General features: G+C 39.5%; 1 protein-coding gene and 3 non-coding genes across 4 annotated transcripts; 2 read left to right on the top strand and 2 right to left on the bottom strand.

The window, feature by feature from the left end:
* The first annotated feature begins 1,008 nt into the window (after nt 1-1,008).
* Nucleotides 1,009-1,080, top strand: trnae-cuc (transfer RNA glutamic acid (anticodon CUC)). Its single transcript has one exon. It is a non-coding gene; the product is annotated as a tRNA-Glu (tRNA).
* A 377-nt stretch (nt 1,081-1,457) lies between these two features.
* On the bottom strand, nt 1,458-1,530 carry trnak-uuu (transfer RNA lysine (anticodon UUU)). Its single transcript has one exon. It is a non-coding gene; the product is annotated as a tRNA-Lys (tRNA).
* Nucleotides 1,531-1,685: 155 nt separating this feature from the next.
* trnat-ugu (transfer RNA threonine (anticodon UGU)) lies at nt 1,686-1,758 on the bottom strand. The gene has a single exon. It is a non-coding gene; the product is annotated as a tRNA-Thr (tRNA).
* Nucleotides 1,759-2,224: 466 nt separating this feature from the next.
* On the top strand, nt 2,225-16,093 carry dtx4b (deltex 4, E3 ubiquitin ligase b). Its single transcript, XM_027019829.3, has 9 exons — nt 2,225-2,623; nt 2,804-3,018; nt 7,734-8,793; nt 12,080-12,141; nt 12,319-12,480; nt 12,637-12,698; nt 13,105-13,425; nt 13,545-13,634; nt 13,800-16,093. Coding segments are annotated over exons 1-9 (2,202 nt in total). The 5' UTR covers nt 2,225-2,621; the 3' UTR covers nt 14,028-16,093.
* Nucleotides 16,094-16,379: the final 286 nt, after the last annotated feature.

Genomic DNA, 16,379 nt, shown 5'->3' with positions numbered 1-16,379 from the left:
TGGTGCTTCCGTAGAACCATTTCTTTTAAGATACTGCTTCCTGTTGGTGACTGAAAAGTTCTGGTCACTGAGTGTTTATCAAAAAAAAAGAAAATTGATGACTTTTTCTTTGTCCAAATGTATTCAATAAAATGCAAAGCCCAGCTATGCACAAGGAATGTTTTAATCAAAGAAGTGATTTGTCAATGACGTATGGATGAATCTTTTGCAAAAGTAAGTTAGAAAGTATGACGCATCTATTTGTTATAATGCTAGGCTCTTTGCAAGTCTGTGAGAGTACCTCTAGAATTCAGAGGTATGTAGTGACAGATAACGGGTTTTAGTGGGAAGACAGTGGAAAAAGCTGTTTAATTTACGTTTACATAAAAAAAAAAACAACAACTCAGAAATGAAACAAACCATAGGCTCAAGTTGCAAAATGCTACTGACTTTCTGACTAGTAGTTACAGGTTGAGTATAAAACCTTCAGACAGTTATGCCGTTAAATGTTACATCCAGAGGGTATTTCAGAACGAGCGTTTAACAAGCTAAGCTTAACGTTTAAGTCCACCGACTTCATCAGTTAAGCGCTGGTAATGGAAACATGCATCCGAACGATAAAAACGATATCTTCGTATTCCGCTCTACTGGCTCTTGAGATTAACGTTTACGTATACATATTATTGATATAGGGAAGACCGGGTATGGTTGTAACACCAGCAATCCTAACAGTTAGGGATAAGAGTCATATGATCACTTCCTTGATTATCCACTTCCTCCCTGATCCCACATGTTTGTTATCAAGGCTGGAAACAGGTACATACATATTGTTTAGAGGAAAAAACAGATTTTGAGGTAATCTTTTTGACCAAAACTATATTTTGTTTAGTACTTATACTAGTGCAAATACAATCATATGATTTATATTAGATTAAGTCGTAGTTTCTCAGGCAAAATGTGATGCATTTCCCTCCCGCTAATTTCAAAGCACTTATATAGCTGGATTTGTATGTATGACATAACACCAGCTCCCTGGTGGTCTAGTGGTTAGGATTCGGCGCTCTCACCGCCGCGGCCCGGGTTCGATTCCCGGTCAGGGAAGCCAGTATTTTCACTTTCTTTCCGACCAGCGGCTAATCATGTCCCGGTCCTCTACCAAGAATTCAGAGGGCTCATGTCACGGTATCCAATGATAACGACGTGATATTTAAACCGGCGTATCTTTTGATGTTCGTCATTTTCGCTTCGGGTATGAGTCTATCAGTGCAGATTTTCGCGAGCGTTACGCATCTTTGTTTGCAAGTCTTTTTTTTTCTCAGAGCATTTCGTCTGCCTTTGGTAAATTTATGTTTACTTCTAAAGTTTCTTCAAGTTACGTACGCGTGTTGCGTGTTGAACAGGTTAATTCCTGCCAATGTTTTATAATATGACATGAATGAACGATCTGTTCTCTGTCTTTGGACTGTATAAAAATGGTACGCCCGAACAGGGACTTGAACCCTGGACCCTCAGATTAAAAGTCTGATGCTCTACCGACTGAGCTATCCGGGCTCTGCTTAAGATTACTAAGGCAGCTCTAAGATATTTATAAAGTAATATCTCAGGAAATATCTAGATTTACGATGTCGAATCACGTTTAGTTGTACAGTAAAGTGTCCCATTCAAACAATGAATCTTGGGGTTTTAAAACCCCAAAAAAGTTATGCAGGCCCCAGCGAGATTTGAACTCGCGACCCCTGGTTTACAAGACCAGTGCTCTAACCCCTGAGCTATGGAGCCGTACTTGAGTAACGAGTTTCATATAACTGTACATATAGACACAAAGAGACACAATTTCGGAACAAAAAAATATGTTTTTGTGCATTAACTCTGAATCCTCCGGAAGTTTCGTCTTGCTACTCCAAGTTTTCTAGACTAATCGTTATTCGATATAATCAAGTGTGTCCTTCAATATACCATTGGTTTTAGGTGACATATAAAATGTTGATGAAATTACATTTCATCACGCATACTTGTTATTATTTTCAGTGTCTGAATACAGCTTTGGATTGTATGAAGCCGGTTTAAAGGAACTCAGTTATGTCTGTCGCGCGGTTTCTTAAATTCGAGTACCCTGTCCTCTGTCTTCAGAGTTCGTTTCTGTGTGCGTAGAAAAACACATAACCAACCAAACTGGTTTGGGTTGTGGCGACAGCGAGTAAAAGGGAGTGACTGGCCTGAAAGCTACGTGCAAACTTATGCAAATCATGTGGTGTCAGGGTTTACCCCTGTAGTCGCTACCGTTAAAGGCATTTCAAGCTGGAGGCTGTTCTCCTTTTCTACAACTACTTAAGATAGCTACTCTAAAACTGCGCCAATGGTAGTAGTCTAGACTACATGTTGAACTATTGTTAACAAACTGGACTGGGTGTACTAGGCTGCGGTTTCCATCGATGACAAGAAAGCCCACATCGGTATACATGCCATTGTGGATATAAGCGAATGTCACGGATGAGCGATTACCACGTTTCTTTAAAATGGTTATTGACGCTAAGAAGGAGCTGGTGGTTTCCCTTCGGCGTTGTGAACAGAGATGGCAGTGAAACAGAGAAATCTATCCAGATGCTAGTATTTCTTCCCTTAGATCACATCAGGCAAACCAAATGTAAGTAAACGTATGGTTTTTGTCTTAGTGAGTTTGACAGTAGTTTCTAAAGTATTTCTAAAGTAAGTGTTTTAATTCTCCCCAGTGGGACGCTTTTCTGAAGCAGTGATCTTGGTAAAGTGGCTCGTTAGAGAATTAAACAAAACATTGTATTTTAAATCTGCACGTTTTTGGTTTTAGGGACAAAGTGTCACTTGCCTCCGCCGTGGTGGTGTGGGAATGGCTGAACGAGCACAGGCGCTGGTGGCCATACACTCCGGTTGTGTCTCATCACATAGAGGCAGTTATACGAAGCGATCCTCGGGGTGGAAGCGTTGTACTAGGCCAAGCTGACAGCCGTCTCTCGCCCTATATCATCGATTTGCACTCGATGCACCAGTTCAGACAGGACACAGGTAAGTGGACCAACTAGAGACGAGACATTCGTCATCTTTAAAATGTAAATTGTATTGTCAGTGCTGTAGCAAATAACGCTGTTGTTTTCTTAAAAGCTGTCCTTGTGTGGCACAGTTCAGTTTATGTATTGTACATTTTTCCAGTAAATTGTGACTGCTATAAATTAGCAGTTAACAGAATGCCTCACTGACTCATGTCTACACTGGTTTATCATTTTGAAGTGAGTGGAAAAAGTTACATCATAAAACAGCTGGCCGTTGGGTTGTTTTCCAGCCACATTCTTTCACTATTAGAACTAGTATTACCCCTACAGCTGTTGGGTTCCAAAGAAGTATGACAGAATCACAGAAAGATAAAGTGCTCTTTCTTATGTTCTTATGTTTAATCTTTCTTTTTCATGTATGGTGAACAATCTTGTGGGAGTTTTGCCCAGGGTTGGGATTTGTGGAAGAAGAGAGTAGACAGAAAAACACGTATAGAATGGGAAGTTTATCCATGCTTAGAGTGGGGGGTGGGGGCTGGGGGCTAAGAATATTTGTGAGTGAAGGGGAGACTCCAGTGCTTGCAAGAGGTGACACCCACTTTCTTTGTTGAATTAGAGGAACAGATGTGTAGAATGTGGGACAGAAACCTTACAGCAAAGAGAAGCAGAGAATTTACCAAGACAGAGTGTTTAGGCACAGCATGCTTGCTAATTATGTGATCATTAGGCCAGGTTTTTAAAAACAAAGAGTTTCCCTGGTGAAAGAAGAAACTGTCTCTGAGTGTATTTCTAATTGATTTCCATTGTGCAAAATTGCTGAAGTGAACTAGTCTAGAAACTGAAGACACGTTTTCCACTTATTAAGTCTTTAAGGTGTCAGAAGGTAGCCTGTGTAGGAAATAATCATCTATATAGGCTTTAATGTTGGCAGCATATCTACAAAAGCCCTAAAATATTATGTAATTTTAGGTGTCATCCTGCACTCTTTTCTTTCTCAATTCAATTGCCTTTCAGGCAGAGAGGTTAAATACGATCACCTCCAGTCTAAACTCCATGCTACCCATCTGCTCTACCGTAGCAAGACTTCTTCCAAATGCCCACACCACCAAGGGCAGACATGCACACAAGCAAGTGAAGAAATGCTAAAATACCAGGAATGGGGCATGTGCAAGTTGAAAAATACTGCACAAAGGCATGGGGGCTGTTTCTTTATAGGGTCTGAGAGAGGGGGGATAGTAGATTAATGTAGATAGAGAGATGGAGGAGAAAAGTGGAGGGGAGCGGCTGTAAGTTTCTCCTTCTCATTGCACAACAGCCTGTATAGCGTTTCAGCAGCCCAAGGCCCCTGGGTGCTGTCATTCACAGCATGTTTCCCAATGAATGGTAGAGTTTAATCAAGAATACACACAACACGCACGCATGCATGCATGCATGCATGAACAAATGCACACATGTGCAAGCCTGAGCTGTGTTAGACTGTGTCACCAAGGGAAGGTTAGGATTTAGATTTATGAAAACAGGTTAAGCTTCTTTTTGTGAACTGAGAAAGACTGCTCTGTCTTTCTCTGTATCTTTCTTAGATTCTTAGTGAACTCCTGTTAAACCTTCCCACTGTCTTTTCTGCTCAGAAGATCCTTAGTGTAGTTCCTCCCAAAATTTCCTATTTAACATATGTCAGTGTCCAATAAAAAAAGGAAATGCTAAAAAATAAAAAATAAATAAGAGGCAATAAGCATGTGAGGAATTAATGTATTTTTAATACTTGTTGACTTGTTGATATTTTTAATACTTGTACTTATGCTAGGAGGGTGTGAGCATGTATTAATTCATTTTCTTACCCTCTATGGACTTGCCCTTGTTTTACTTTTAAAATATACCTAAACTTAAGACCTCAGGGTGATTAAGGCCAAACACACCTAATAGCATGAAGTATTAAAGGTTCTGTTCATTACCTGTCTAGGGCTATTAGGGGCCATGGAGATGATTGTAATTTATTCACAGCTGATGTAAAACCTCAAATATCAATGATATAGCCAGCTTTCACTTTGGGTGTACATTTCACCAGGCTGAGAGACTCAGAGAAATAATGTATCCTAACATTTCAACAGATTTTTCATTTGCAGCAGCAACCCTGTTGGCTGGGCTGTGGAGATTTAGTATTCTGTAGCAGTATTTGGCGGCATCTTGATGAATGGTGTCTCTCCTGTACATTTTCAAGTATGCATCTGTTTAGAAAGACATAAAAACAACAACAAAAACCTTATTTGCAGTTCACAAATTTTTGACTGGAATTACAATGATGAGAGAGAGGAGGGGCCTCTCAACTTGTAACAGAGGAAGAGAATGAAGCTGGGGGAGCACTATGTCACAGAAGCAAGGCGTCTTTAACAATCAGACAGATGGACAGCCCCTGTACACCTGCTTTAAGGCTTTCTCTTGCCTCAGAGGTCCTGGGATCCTGAACCTAATGTCACACTATGATGTACTGATGCAATGACCTTTTACACACACACACACACACACACACACACACACACACACACACACAAACAAACAAACAATGGCACAGGCTTGCACGAATGCATTTCCACACATTATTGGTGATAATACATTGATTATCAAGTGGGCATGAACATCTTTTGATGTAACTGCAATGTAGGAAGGAAGAACAGTAATGAGAAATGTTTCCAAATGAGACTGGGTTGAGACTTTTTCAGGACATTATGTTTGAATCAAGTAATCAATGATCACTCACTCATTCACTAGCCATTGTGATGCATCCGTCTTTTTCCAACCGCTTGGCAGCTTTAATGTGATGGGTATATAAATATGCAAGTTTAACCTGGAGTTCCTTTTTATTAAAGCTTTTGGAAACAGTTTTTATGGTCCCTGTGCATTTCTCAAAAGTTAGATATGTTCAGAAATCAAGATTTCTGTTTTGGGAAATTTTATCAAATTAAATAATAATTTTGCTGGAACTGTGATTACATTGTGGTGCTTGGGAAGGAACACTATTTACAGACAGGTGTAAAAAAATTTGTTTACTATCACAGCTGCCTGCTGTTGAAGACCCTTTAACTCACTTCTTACTACTTTGAATTTAGTCCCCCTTGTAGTTTACCCTTTCCCCAAAGGAGCAAACTGAAAGGCACATTAAGACCATGGGGAATACTCTCTCATTCTTCTGTTAATGAAAGAAAAAAAAGGTTACATTTCCAACACAGATGATTGCAGACTGGGATACAAAAGGACTGGGTGGAAATGATTATGGTAATGGGATGAACTTTGAAGGAATCAAGGCACACCAATTTGTTGTCTCACTTTTTAACTAGGTGAATATTCTCTGATTCTGCGTATCAACATTTTGCTGTATACATAATGGTGAGATTTGGAACTGGATCTTTAGACACAAAAGGGACGTGTTGAGAATGAAATCTACTGTTTCATTTGTTTTGTCCTAGCCACTGGGTTTCAGTGATATTGCCTGTTAGTGTTTGCTATGTATCATAATTCACTTTCAGTGTAATGCTAATGTTGACTCTCTTGAGGCTTTACTCTCTGTTTGACTCTTTCAGCCACTGCAGGTGATCTGCGAAAGTGTCCCTTTCCTCACTGTGTGGGTTGTGGTTGAATATTACAGACGTGATGTACTCAGGGGCCAGGGCTTTTTATGCTGCTTTGGTGAATGGGTGTGAACCATAAAAAACGCAAAACGCACAAAACTGGTGCGAATCATAAAAAACGCAAAATACGATCACTGGGCCTGGAGGAGGATCAGGGTTGTAAGCACTGTGTATGCAGTGATTTCAGTAATCATTTACATTACATTTACATTTACGCCATTTAGCAGATGCTCTTATCCAGAGTGACTTACAAAAGTGCTTTGTCATTTACTCATAGAATAATGAGTAATCACACTATACTGTATGTTGATTTAACAGTTAAAATAGGGTCTAGTTTCTTTGATCTTTTGTGTATGCTCATATAAAAATGAATATTTGATCATGCTGAAATAACAAGAATTCAGTTTCTCTACCATTGTGTGGACCAAAAGCAAGACCCTTTCTTCTTTCAAATGGTCAAGTTGTTTAGTTGTAGTCAGGCCATTATCAAACCTGTACTGCAGTGTCTTGTCTTGTTTTTTAACTACTCTTCTTATTGGTTACTGTAACCAATACACTTTGTTTATGGTATAATGCCTCATTTTCCTAGCTGACTGCTAATGTGTAGATACTTTAAGACACTTAAAATTAGGGTAATTAACCCCAGCCTTTGTAGACCTGTTAGACCCGTCATTTGATATTACACACGTGCATTTTCTAATACCAGTTTTATACAGATATGAAAGTAGTAGTTGTAGACAGCAATTATACAAATGTTTATTGTAAATTGTTATACCATAAGTAGTTCAGAGCACTTCAAAGTATTACTCATTTTGGCTGACCGATTCAGAAAAACGTTCTTCTAGCACACTGAAAAACATGCAATTGATGTCAGTTTTCTATTCAGACTGAGAGCACAGTCTTGGGTCAAGCTTTAGTGAGGTAGATTTGCCTTCTATAATTCTAAATCTTATGAGTAAATAAAAAATCCTCATATCTTAAAGAATTTGAATTTCTGTAAGCAAATAGTATATTTTGTAGTTTGGTAGCTAACTACCTATATTGGTATATAACTCAGCATGAGAGTGTTTAAAGCAGTACAGTCTAACCTGTCTGTGTCTTTCTTCAGGTACGTTAAGGCCAGTACGTCGGAGTTTCTATGACCCTACTACAGCACCAGGTCAGGGATGGATGTGGGAATGGGAGAATGATGCAGGATCTTGGACACCATATGCAATGGAGGTCTGTATTGCCCTGCAAGAGGCATGGGACCGCCAGCTATCCTGGCTGGATCTAGCACCACTTGGTTTCTGCTACTTTGTGGATTTCCAGAGCATGACTCAGATCAACCAGCAAACACAGCGGTGCCGCCGTATCCAGCAACGCTCAGACATGGCCTATCCACTCGTCTCTGGGCCACTGCCAAAAAGTGCTGAGGGTTTGGGTACTGGGGCAGGAGGGGCAGCTGGTGGAATGACTTCAGGTGGTGGCTCAACTGGGGCACTTCTAGGGGTTGGTGTGTCTGGTTCTAGCTCAAGTGGAAACAGGAGTGCGATCTATCATAGTGGAACTCTTTCAATGTCCTCCCTTGCCCCTATTGGACAGCCATGTGCCTGCCAACAGTGTATGCTGGTTTTAAGTGTAAAAGCGAATGCCATGTCACATACAATGGGACGCAGACCTCCCCTGACCAAGCGCCCCAATCTTAAATCCAGTCTAGGGACACTTCCGTCCTTGTCTAAGACTTCGTCCATATCTAACTCGTATTCAAAAACACTGCCTCATGGACTTTCATTCAACCACTCCCTCTCTCAAGAATGCAAGAATGCCACTGCCTTTGCTCATTCGTTGTCCATGCTCACCTCGAACACTGCCATTCTGTCGTTGTCCTCCAGTCGCCCACCTCCTCCACCGTTGTGCCTTTCCCCTCCACCAGTATTCAATCAGCAGCCTTTGTCCACACCAAGCTGTACCTCAACATCATCACCATCAGTGCCAACTGCAACGCTCATCACCGTGGCAAACTCCACATCATGTTCGTCTTTGCCATCACCTTCAGTGACCGTTCCGTCTCGGCGTTCCACGGCTGGTGCTGCTCCCCTGCCCTCTCGTGCCAGTCTCGCAGGGCTGAGTCAGCCAGCGCTACAAAGCATCGCCATGGCACAGTCACGCGCCCTCATCGACTCTGGGTGAGAAATGGCTTCTAAAGTCTTATTATTGTGCTCTCTACTGATCCTAGTGGATGGGAGGCCAATGTATATTCAGCGTGTGGCTAATGTGTGATGATTATCTACGGTTATTGACAGTCAACTGATAACTTGACTGATGTCATTGAAAGCCAGTCATTTATTCTGACTGAGATAAGAATGTCTAAATTCCTTTTATGGGGAGTAGTTAAACAGTAGGCTTTTATATCTCCAAGCTTCTTTTGAGTTATCAGAACATGGAGTCTCCCTAGCAATTTAGGGTCACTTTTTGTAGGATCCCTACTTTCTTCCATTAGTTAAAGGCAAGAAAATCTGGAAATATATTGTCATTTTCTTGGATTGTCGGAAGGATTTTCAGTCACTACATGCAATGTCTGTAGTCAACTTTATTGGTGTTACGACAAATTGTCGTATTGTTAAAAATACTGCTCATTTGGCTGTTGTCATGTGTGTTTCGTTAGAATTTAGAGAACTGAAACATTTCTTATTGGTTTCCATGTTTTTGGTAAATGTGTTGACCTTTTAAAAAGTTGAATTTGCAGTTATGTGTAATGGGTGTATGTATTGCACTGGACATGTTCAATTATTGACATGTGTACTTGAGTATATATCTGCAACATCACTTAGTCCTGTGATTGTGTGTGAGGAGAGTTTGTGTGTGCGCACATATGGGGATGTATTCGGAACATGTTATTGTGTGTGTGTGTGTGTGTGTGTGTGTGTGTGTGTGCGCCTTTGCGAGTGTTTATGAGTTGCGTGTGAGTGAATGTGTTTCTCACACTGCTAAATCATCCAGCATGGCTCAGCTTGATGACCATCTGGGAATTGAATTTAGCACTTGAGCAGTGGAGGAATGAGAATGAAGTGTGCAAAGGACTTACAAGAGAGGAAAGAAGGGGGGTGTCGGGGTTGTGTAAGAAAGGGTCACTACCTCCCTTTGACTTTCTCCACCTTGTTCTGTCCCACTCTCCTTCCCAGGGCCCTGCTCTGCTTGCTTTTGTGTGCTCATGTTTAGTTTCTATGGTAACCTTTGTTTGCATTACAAAGCCTCATCAGCACTAACAGCACAATGCTGCTTTTCTGCATGTATCTGTGTGTATTTGCGAGAAAATACAAAAGGACTGGAAGACGATGGCATAGTCATTATTCTATTCTACAGAGAGAGAGAGAGAGAGAGAGAGACAGACTCGAGAGGGAAAACTAGAGAGGGGGGTGGACATGTAAAAACACAAACACCCTCGCAGACAAAAAGTGAGGCATAGCACAAGGGTTCATAGACCTCAATACCTGAAGTTACCAGCTAGGAGCTTGGCTCAGAACTTTAGCAAAGACCCAGCACTGAATGACTGGGTCACTGGGCTTATATATGGTCTAGCCCAGCTGTTTGGTGTTAAGCCTGATTAGTGGCGTACCAGACTCAAGGACTCCCTCTGGTGGCCGGAGGGGTCCTCGGCCTGGCGCCAACCATTACACACCAGCCATTTAAAAACCTGTATACTTCTACTACTAGTTCAAAAATGGAGAGAATGACGGGAAATGTACATAGGCCTGGTTCTGTGCGTCTATCTCAGTGAGGCAACTGGAATTTCCTGAATTATAAAAGGATCAAATATCAATAAATATTCATATCTGCCTAATGCACAATTGATAAAATTTTGTACCTTTAATTTGTCATTATGTTAAAATTGCCAACAGCTTTTTTTTTTTGCTTGTTGTTTTAATTTCTTAAATGAATATGGCCCATGGTACAGGCTGTGTATGCAAACTGAGCCACAGTTCAATTTGCAACCATACCCAGACAATTCCTACAGGTGTACAATGTATGGTTACTCTATCTTTCAGATTACTGTTTTTTAATAGATCTCGGATTTCTGTCAATTGCAATTTTGAGGGTGTATTTACATACAAACCCAGTTGTCCGTCTCCCACTGCAGTTCTTCCTATACATACATGCACTATGTATACATACATGTATACATACATGCTTATGACTCATTCTATGCTAACTCACGTAGGCTTACCAGTTCATGTCATTGATTTTCTTGAAAAAAATCATGATATTTTTATTTTAAGATGTTTTGACTCTATATTTTCCCAAAAGGGATTAATTCCAATTTCCTTGAAACTTTTATATGGGAAACTGCTAATATTAATTGTCAGTAAAATAGAATTAATATGTATTACTCCATCATTCAATAATTTTTTGAAAGCAGTTTTTTCGGAATTTTCACTGGCTATAATATTACGTTCTTGTTTTATTTCATAGGTAGATATTTGACTTTAAGATTTTCTATCTCTAAGTGATAAAACTGAGCCTGTTTTTCATTGGGGTCAAGAAATTAACAAGTTTCAGCTTCTAAGTAAATTAGTACATCTGAACAAATTTCTCATCTCATCAACTAGTAGCATTAGAAAACAGTAAAGCAAGTCTGGACTAATCCAACCTTAAATGGGTTTGGGCTGATAGAAGAAGATTGCTACATATCCATATGTATATAAAAGAGTGCAATCCAAATTAATTTCCTCATTAAACAGATTGGTGTGACAGTGAGTTCCTGGAGCCCTGCTCTATTGGAAAAATGCCTACAAGCCTGTACCAACTGAAATTTTAATCTTTCAAGTTGGGGACAGACAAGAAACTATTGAAGTTGAGAAGTGGCTGTTCTTACTTGACAGTTGGTGCCACAGTTTGCTTACATCTTCAGAAGTAATATTTGGTGAAATATAGCTTTCTTTTGCCATACTGTTGTGATCCCTTCAACTTGCATCCCACTGTTACTTTGCATTCTGCATCAATATTTATTTATCTGTGTACTCCCTGTTTGCTATAGTTCAGTCAGTATAGATCAAGAAACTACTTAATGTCTATAGATGGAAGCAGCTATACTTTCTTGTTAAGGGGTGTCAGGATGCATTTAATAAAATGTGTCCTTATAAGGTTTAACAGTGCCATTATTTTAGAATTTGCTTTGAGTTAACCATTATAATTGCAATATCATGATTCATCATGATGTATCAAATTGTGATGCATGGAATATGATGTATAACATATCTAAGGCCCTATTAAAATCACAGGAAAAATTGGTTAATTTCAAGGGCCTAGATTTTCCAAAATTACAGATTTCAAAGATTTCAGTATTCTGTGAATTTAAAAACTGGATAATTCAGAGCCAAAACGATTCATTACCTGTATGTGTAATGACTAAGAAATCTGACTGTTATAAGCAGTATAGTGTTTTTGCAGTTAAAAAGTTTATTTTGTTTTTAGAGTACCGACGGTACCGGTGAAGAACCTCAATGGTTCCAGTCCTGTCCATCCAGCTTTAGCAGGTGAAGATGAAAGGAGCGCATACAGATACAAAATACAACACCCCCCCACACACACACACACACACACACGAACTTCAAAGAAAATAATGAAAGAATATGTATGTATACACTCCCCATCTCATACATTTAAGGGATCAGTATTTGTTTAATTAAGCTGTTAAAACCTCTGTTCTGCAGGGATCACTGGTATTCTAATGAGTGCTGCAGGACTTCCTGTGTGTTTGACTCGTCAGCCTAAGCTGGTTCTGCATCCTCCTCCTGTCAGCAAACGAGACATCAAGCCCGTCCCTGGCCTTGGACACAGCTTCCGAAAAACAACCAGAAAACAGACCTGCAAATGTGCGGTTAAACACAGGCACACAAATAGGGGTTTATAAGGCTATTCACAAAAACAGGCTCACAACTCAAACTGCACATCAGTCCTTTATATTCTGCACACAGAACTGCAGACAGTAAAAGCTGTATGGACTAAACTGACTTTTTCTACCTCTATAGGCAAGACTCCCGAGGAAGTAGTGAAGAGGTACTGGCAGAAAGTTAGGAATCCACCTGAAGAGGTATATCATGTCATTCTCTGCATCGCCTCTACATTCTGGAAGCTGTGTGGGGGACTGAGGCAATGTAGATCCATTAATAGCTTTGAATTGAACAGCTGATATGCCGCAAGAAATGTCATGATCTAACCACATATTGATGATAAGGCCATTCCACATATGCTGATAAGGACGCCTCACATCTTAACCCCTGATCTAAAAATATGTTTTGCTGAGTTGACACATTTAGCTGCCATGAATCTAGTTAGCCTGTATCACAACTTAGAGTTCCAAACTTAAAAATTGTACTGCATTCTACATACATGGCTGCTTATACATATGATAGAGCAATAAGAACTATAGAATGGGATTGTGTGTTTATATACTATTGTGCAATGTTGTATGCTTAGTGTGATTTTCTTCTTCTCAGGACTGCACTATTTGTATGGAGACGCTGTCTGGCCCCTCTGGGTATAAAGGCCCAGGCATCAGTGGTGTGTCACGTGCAGATTTAGTGGGTCAGTTAGAACAGTGCAGCCATCGATACCATGTGCAATGCTTAGTGGCTATGTATAACAATGGCAATAAGGATGGCAGACTGCAGTGCCCATCGTGCAACACCATTTATGGTGCGAAGACAGGCAACCAGCCACCTGGGAAGATGGAGTACCACATCATCCCCCACTCACTGCCAGGACACCCTGACTGCAAAACCATCCGTATCATTTACTTCATACCACCTGGCATACAGGTAAAACATATCCGCAGGGTGTTCCGCGTGTGTGTACACAGACTATATTTATATTTTGCCTTTTTTTCTGACATCACTGACCTCAGACTAAGACGTATTTAAACACTTATTTGCTGAAGGGCCCTGAGCATCCAAACCCAGGAAAACCATTCACCGCAAGGGGATTTCCCCGCCAATGCTATCTTCCAGACAATGACAAAGGATGCAAGGTAAATCTTTTACACTGACACCCAATAAACATTTCTCAGCATCAGTTCTTGACATAGAAATAAACAATGCATTGATCACACATTTAATAAAGGCTTTCAGTATTTAAATGTAATTTTTTTGTGACACAATGTGTCCTTATTAGTGTATGCTCTCCTGTGGTGTAGGTGTTGAGGCTTCTGCTGGTAGCTTGGGACAGGCGGATGATCTTCTCAGTAGGCACCTCCAGCACCACAGGGGAGTCAGAGACAGTTATTTGGAATGAAGTCCACCACAAGACTGAGTTTGGTTCCAACCTCACGGGTCATGGTTACCCTGACCCTGACTACCTCGACAATGTGCTGGAGGAGTTAAAGGCCCAGGGCATCACTGAGGAGGATGGACAGCAACTATAAGGCACAGAAACATTGGTGCAAACAGAAACTATGAGGTGCAAACATTGGAAAAGAGGCTAGAGAGAAGACTGTGGAAATGGACTTACAGTAGAGAGGATGGATGACTAGATATATTTGTGCCAACAAAGTTGGTTTGTTTGTGTGTGTGTGCGTGCATGAGTGCTATTGAGAATAACAAATAACCTGACCATATAAGAAAAAACAGAAGAACGAACATTTAATTTTGTCATTGTCCAGACGTATCCAGATATACAAGTTAATGAGTGCTGTGGTTTGCGCAAACTGGGCATATCCAGCCCTCATCTGATTAGTCTGTTAGTCTGAACCTATTTTGAACAATAAACTGACACTTAAGGTTGTTCAGATGCTCCTGAAAATCTGGATAAGCTGGAATAGGTGTGTTACATTTGGTGCTGGAACTAGACTTTGCACTTGCACTCTTAAAGAGATCTCATATCTGTTCCTCACAGATCCCTTAAAAAGAGGCTTTGTATATGGTATCATGACTTACATAATACATGTTGAAAGCTTAGTGCAATGACATTACTTCTACTTCAGTTGCTAAGAAACGTGAGGGAAAGGTTGAAATGAAATATATGGAAAGAAGGAAAAGAAGGTACATTGAGAGATTAAAAGTAGACGGAGAGGAAACTTATGGAACAGTGGAGAGATTTAGAAAATGAAAAATGAATGGAAAAAGAAGGTCGTGTTGACCTCAGGTTGAGAAATTATGTGTCTAGCTGAAGCTGTAATAAAAGGTTACGTGTGTGTGTGTGTGTGTGTGTGTGTGTGTGTGTGTGTGTGTGTGTGTGTGTGTGTGTGTGTGTGTGTGTGTGTGTGTGTGTGTGTGTGTGTGAGAGAGAAAGAACTGAAATTTAATTGAGCCCTCACATGTTTACCTTGTCCTTAAAAATATTCCATATCATTGTTACACTCAATAATAAGTTACATGTGTACTTGTAATATTATTGCTATTATGTGCGACACCATTCCATGTTTTAGATTTATGTACTCAGATTATTTTTGTAACAGTCATGGGTGATATGTGAGTACGACTCATAAAGCAACTTGTTAATACTGTTGAACTCTTCAGTTACAGAGCTGTAAACATCTGCAGTGCAGTGTCTTTGATGATGCTTAGTCTAGACTGAAAGGCTTTTAATGGTTAAAGGTTTTTAATGGTAATTCTGCATTTAAATGTTGTATTCATTACAAGTTTACACTTGTTTTATTGCCCTAATTTCAAATGAGGTTTACCTGACGGTTTTTATATAAAGAAATTTAAAAGGTTGATATTTTTCATAGTGATAGACTATAAAATGGTACAGCATGATCAGGTTTATGTAAATAAATGCTGCTTGCTTTAAAAAACATAAATTGAGCTATAGGATATCAATAGGCTTGTTGGTCCACTAAAAAAAGGTTAAAATTGAAAATGTTATGAGGAAGCAATAAAGGGAAGAATTATTTATCAAAGACCTTTTATTAATAATAATAATAATAATAATAATAATCACGAAATTATAAACAAATGATTTGATCAGATTTTGGATTGTATATTAAAATGTTTGTATTCATTCCCAACTGATTTTTTTTTAAGTTTGAGGCCTGGGTGAGATGATGATGATGATGATGATTATAATAATCTCACCTACCATGCTCCGTTTTTTGACCAAAAGTGTTTGCCAGTATGCAGGCATATTTTTCTCCTTAAACATTCCTGTGGGAGTGTATACATATGCATACATTTGTATTTGTTTATATCAGGGGGACTGATTCACGTTTGTCTTTTTCTGTTCATATTCTTCAACATTAGTGCTTGCTTTTCCTTATTGCTTCACTTTCCCGTTTCATTCAAAATGAGATGTTTTCAATTGTAACATGTATACATTTTTGTACATAAACATTGTACAAATCAGTTAGGTTCCAATTTATCGCCCATTAGGTACAGAAGTTTTCTATTTGTCAAGAGCTTTTCTTTGGGAAATTGACTTTTGTCTGTGTAAAATGTCCTGTTCACTGCAGGCATGACTGGGACAATTGTTTGAATAGAGTGGATAAACTTCGCCACTTCCTCTGCTCCTTTTTAAAAGTGTATTTTCTAAACTGGACGTAAGATTGGGGTAGTCCTTAGCGATGACTGCAAGGATCAGAGCAAAACAAATAAGAATGTTTATATATAAATGTTAGAAATAAAAATGTAAAAATACAATAACGCTAAGTAATGAAAAAGTAATATTTGTCAAATGTTTAATAAACAAATCTGAATTGTGTAATATTTTAAAAAGTTTAAAATCAAATCTCCAGTAACGCTTGTTCTTTGACCAACTTCACAGTAGTCCCTTGAAGATC

Source organism: Electrophorus electricus, chromosome 12, assembly GCF_041902795.1.
Source record: "Electrophorus electricus isolate QZ-2024a chromosome 12, ASM4190279v1, whole genome shotgun sequence".
Lineage (NCBI taxonomy): Eukaryota > Metazoa > Chordata > Actinopteri > Gymnotiformes > Gymnotidae > Electrophorus > Electrophorus electricus.
Note: the sequence above shows the minus strand (reverse complement) of the source record. Positions and strands in the feature narration are given on the sequence as shown.

What these genes read in the sequence shown, in the direction of transcription:
- dtx4b (XM_027019829.3), top strand. An exon ending in CCAGTTCAGACAGGACACAG is followed by an intron (nt 3,019 to 7,733) that starts GTAAGTGGACCA and finishes GTCTTTCTTCAG; the next exon opens with GTACGTTAAGGCCAGTACGT. An exon ending in CAGAAAACAGACCTGCAAAT is followed by an intron (nt 12,481 to 12,636) that starts GTGCGGTTAAAC and finishes CTACCTCTATAG; the next exon opens with GCAAGACTCCCGAGGAAGTA.